The 3,687-nt window shown below is 45.8% G+C and overlaps 1 protein-coding gene across 1 annotated transcript; it reads left to right on the forward strand.

The window, feature by feature from the left end:
• The first annotated feature begins 187 nt into the window (after positions 1-187).
• Positions 188-2,470, forward strand: LOC104774108. The gene is made up of 2 exons (XM_010498776.1): positions 188-1,526; positions 1,638-2,470. Exons 1-2 carry the CDS (start codon positions 188-190, stop codon positions 2,468-2,470), a joined length of 2,172 nt encoding a protein of 723 aa, XP_010497078.1.
• The last annotated feature ends 1,217 nt before the right edge of the window (positions 2,471-3,687 follow it).

The following is a 3,687-nucleotide window of genomic DNA, read 5'->3' on the forward strand; positions in this document are numbered from 1 at the left end:
TCTCTGGAACTTTCCTCATCGTTTAGCCGGTTTCTCTCTCTGAGATTTTTGCTGGTGAGATGACGTTGCTGCGTTTGTTGTGAACGTTGTAATCGTTTATCGTTTCTTTTATCGAATCATTTTCGTTTGGTCGCATTATTGATTTATCGTTAACATTGGTATCAGAGCAAGACGAACCTCGGAAACTATGGCGGTTGAGACGAGATCTCAGGTGAACAGACAAGATCTGGGCGGCGATGGAGCTCGGGAAGGTGAAACAGAGACGATCGGAGACACACGGAGCTTACTCGATCGTACTCAGGCGATAGAAAAGGCACTTGCGGAGCAAGATAAGAAGATGGACCGGAACATCGCAGATATGATACACATGATTCCCGTCCAACAAGCTTCATCGAGTTGTCAACCAAAGGACAAGAGCCCGATGACTGATTCAGGGTCTCCGGATTCTTATGGAAGTAGTCTTGACTATCATCGTGGGGGTGGATCTATCCCTGGCCATTATCCGGGAGTTACGCGTTTGGGAAGGGTGGATTTTCCACGTTTTGATGGTGAGCGGTTCTCAGAGTGGGTTTGTAAGGTGGAGGATTACTTTGTTCTGGATGCTACACCAGATAGCTCGAAGGTACGAATGGCTTCCATGCACTTTGACAGCCATGCGTCGGTGTGGCATCACGCTCTCGTCCAAACACCTTTTGGTCAGAGTTTGCTGAACGATTGGATCTCTTATAAACTTTTGATGAGAGAGAGGTTTGTGGATGCGTTGGAGGATCCGATTGCAGATCTCAAAAACTTGCGGGAGACGGCAGGAATTGTTGAGTATCATCAGAAGTTTGAAGCGATCAGGGCAAGAGTTTCACTCTCGGAGGATTATCTGGTGCGTGCTTACCTTGCAGGACTCCGGCTTGACACTCAAGTGCACATCAGGATGTTTCAGCCGCAGACTGTTCGCCAGTGTCTGGTGTTGGGGCGTCTTTATGAAACAGCTCATCCGGTGGCTAAAGGGTCTTTACAAGGAGGAACAACAGCTAAATTCATCAATAGTGGCAACACAACGTCTGTAACTAAGCAAAACATGTCACACCGAAAAGAGGTGGGACAGGAGGTTGTTGGCAGTACGTTACCCAAGCAAGCTAGGAAGTACTTGTCGCAAGAGGAAATGAGTGAGAGAAGGGCCAAGGGGTTGTGTTTTCAGTGCGATGAGAAGTATACACCTGATCATTACTTAAAGCATAAGAAAACACAGGTATATATGATTGAAGTAGGGGGAGAAGAGGAGATTTGGGAACAAGAGGAGAGCGTAGAGCTTGTATCAGAGGAAAAGGATATGCCACGAGTTTCAATCAGTGCTGTTGCAGGAATCACAGATTACCATACCTTGAAAGTAAGGGGGGTTCGCAAGAAGAAAGTGATGTTCATTTTACCTGACACCGGGTCAACACATAATTTCATGGACCCTAGGACAGCACAAAAGTTGGGGTTGTCAATACAATCTGCAGGGATTTCTCGTGTGGCGGTTGCGGATGGAAGTAAGCTGAGAGTTTAGGGGAGAGTTTCGCAGTTTCAGTGGGAGTTTCAGGGCACCCCTTTCCAAGATGACTTCATGCTCATTCCCCTTGGTGGTTGTGACATGGTTCTAGGAGTGCAATGGTTAGCACCCTTGGGAGACACCACTTGGAACTTCCAAAAGTTGGAGATGGGTTTTTGGTGGAATAAACAGAGGATTCTGCTTCACGGTATCAAACCTGGTGCAGTCAGAACGGTTAAAGCCAAGAAGTTTAACGAGTATGACAAAGATGAAGTGCAAGTATCGATGATTTGTGCTCAAGAAGTGGTGGAGGAGGAAGACTTGACATTATATGCACTGGAGTTGAGTCGCAGAACAAATGAAGACAATGCGGCAATTCTGCAGTTAAAAACAGAGTATGCTGATATCTTTGCAGAACCTACCGAACTACCGCCGTTCAGGAAGAATCATGATCATCAGATCGTGTTGCAGTCTGGTTCTGACCCTGTCAATCAGAGGCCATACCGCTATGCAGTTTATCAAAAAAATGAAATAGATAGAATTGTGGAGGAATTATTGACTGCAGGCACCATCCGAGTGAGCTCAAGCCCCTTCTCTTCACCAGTGGTGTTGGTCAAAAAGAAAGATGATACGTGGAGGTTGTGTGTAGATTACAGGGCATTGAACGGTAAGACGGTTAAGAACCGGTTTCCGATTCCTTTGATTGAAGATCTCATGGACGAACTAGGCGGTTCTACTGTGTTCTCGAAGATTGACTTAAGAGCAGGATATCACCAAGTAAAAATGGCACCAGAGGATGTGCCTAAGACTGCTTTCAAAACTCACAGTGGCCACTTTGAATATCTGGTCATGCCCTTTGGGCTAACAAACGCCCCTGCTACTTTTCAAGGATTGATGAACGGTATTCAAGGATTTTCTGCGGAAGTTCGTTCTGATCTTTTTTGACGACATATTGGTTTATAGTCTAACTATGGAGGATCATGTCGTTCATTTGGAGCAAGTGTTTCAGTTAATGAGGAGTAGCAAGTTATTTGCTAAAGAGAGTAAATGTGACTTTGCTTCCCCCAAGGTCGAATACTTGGGGCATTACATTGAGGCAGGAGGGGTTTCCACTGATCCTAACAAGGTAAAAGCAGTAGCAGATTGGCCTGTTCCAACAAGTATTAAACAGCTAAGAGGGTTCTTGGGCTTAGCAGGTTATTACAGGCGCTTTGTAAAAAATTTTGGGACTATCGCAAGACCTTTAACGCTGTTGACTAAGAAGGACTCTTTTGCTTGGTCCGAAGATGCATCAGCTGCATTTGTCAGTCTTAAAGAAGCGCTTTGTCGAGCTCCCGTATTAGCTTTACCCCTATTTGACGAACCTTTTCTAGTGGAGACTGATGCGTGTACCACTGGAATTGGGGCAGTACTAATGCAGAAAGGACATCCACTAGCATTTATCAGTCGCCATCTCAAGGGAAAACAGCTACAACTGTCGATCTATGAGAAAGAACTCTTAGCGGTAGTCTTTGCCGTGCAGAAATGGCGCCATTATCTGCTTCCGAACCACTTCATTATTAAAACAGACCAGAGGAGTCTAAAATACCTGTTGGAGCAACGCTTGAACACTCCCTTGCAACAACAATGGCTGCCTAAACTTTTAGAGTTCGATTATGAGATCCAATACCGCCAAGGTAAGGACAACGTCGCTGCAGACGCACTATCTCGGGTTGAAGGAGCGGAGGTGTTGCATATGGCGATGTCAGTCCTTGAATGTGACCTACTCAAGGACATACAATCTCATTACGAAACGGATGCGGTACTAAAGAAGATCATTGCAGACTTGGAAGCGGACCCGGGAGCTAAAAAACATTATTCTTGGGTTCAATCAGTTTTGAGGAGGAAGAGTAAGATTGTTGTGCCACAGAACACTGCTTTGCGCAACGCTATACTTCAGTGGATGCATTGCTCCGGTACTGGTGGTCACTCAGGCCGCGATGCTACCTACCACAAAGTGAAAGGGTTGTTCTACTGGAAGGGCATGGCGGTAGACATTCAGAACTATATTCGCAGTTGCTCTGTGTGTCAACAATGCAAGTATGACACAGCTGCCTATCCTAGCTTGCTTCAACCCCTGCCAATCCCTGACACCATTTGGACAGATCTTTCCATGGATTTCA

Source organism: Camelina sativa, unplaced genomic scaffold (assembly GCF_000633955.1).
Source record: "Camelina sativa cultivar DH55 unplaced genomic scaffold, Cs unpScaffold01545, whole genome shotgun sequence".
NCBI lineage: Eukaryota > Viridiplantae > Streptophyta > Magnoliopsida > Brassicales > Brassicaceae > Camelina > Camelina sativa.

What these genes read in the sequence shown, in the direction of transcription:
- LOC104774108 (XM_010498776.1), top strand. Translation starts at nt 188, where the DNA reads ATGGCGGTTGAGACGAGATCTCAGGTGAACAGACAAGATCTGGGCGGC. An exon ending in TGTGGCGGTTGCGGATGGAA is followed by an intron (nt 1,527 to 1,637) that starts GTAAGCTGAGAG and finishes ACATGGTTCTAG; the next exon opens with GAGTGCAATGGTTAGCACCC.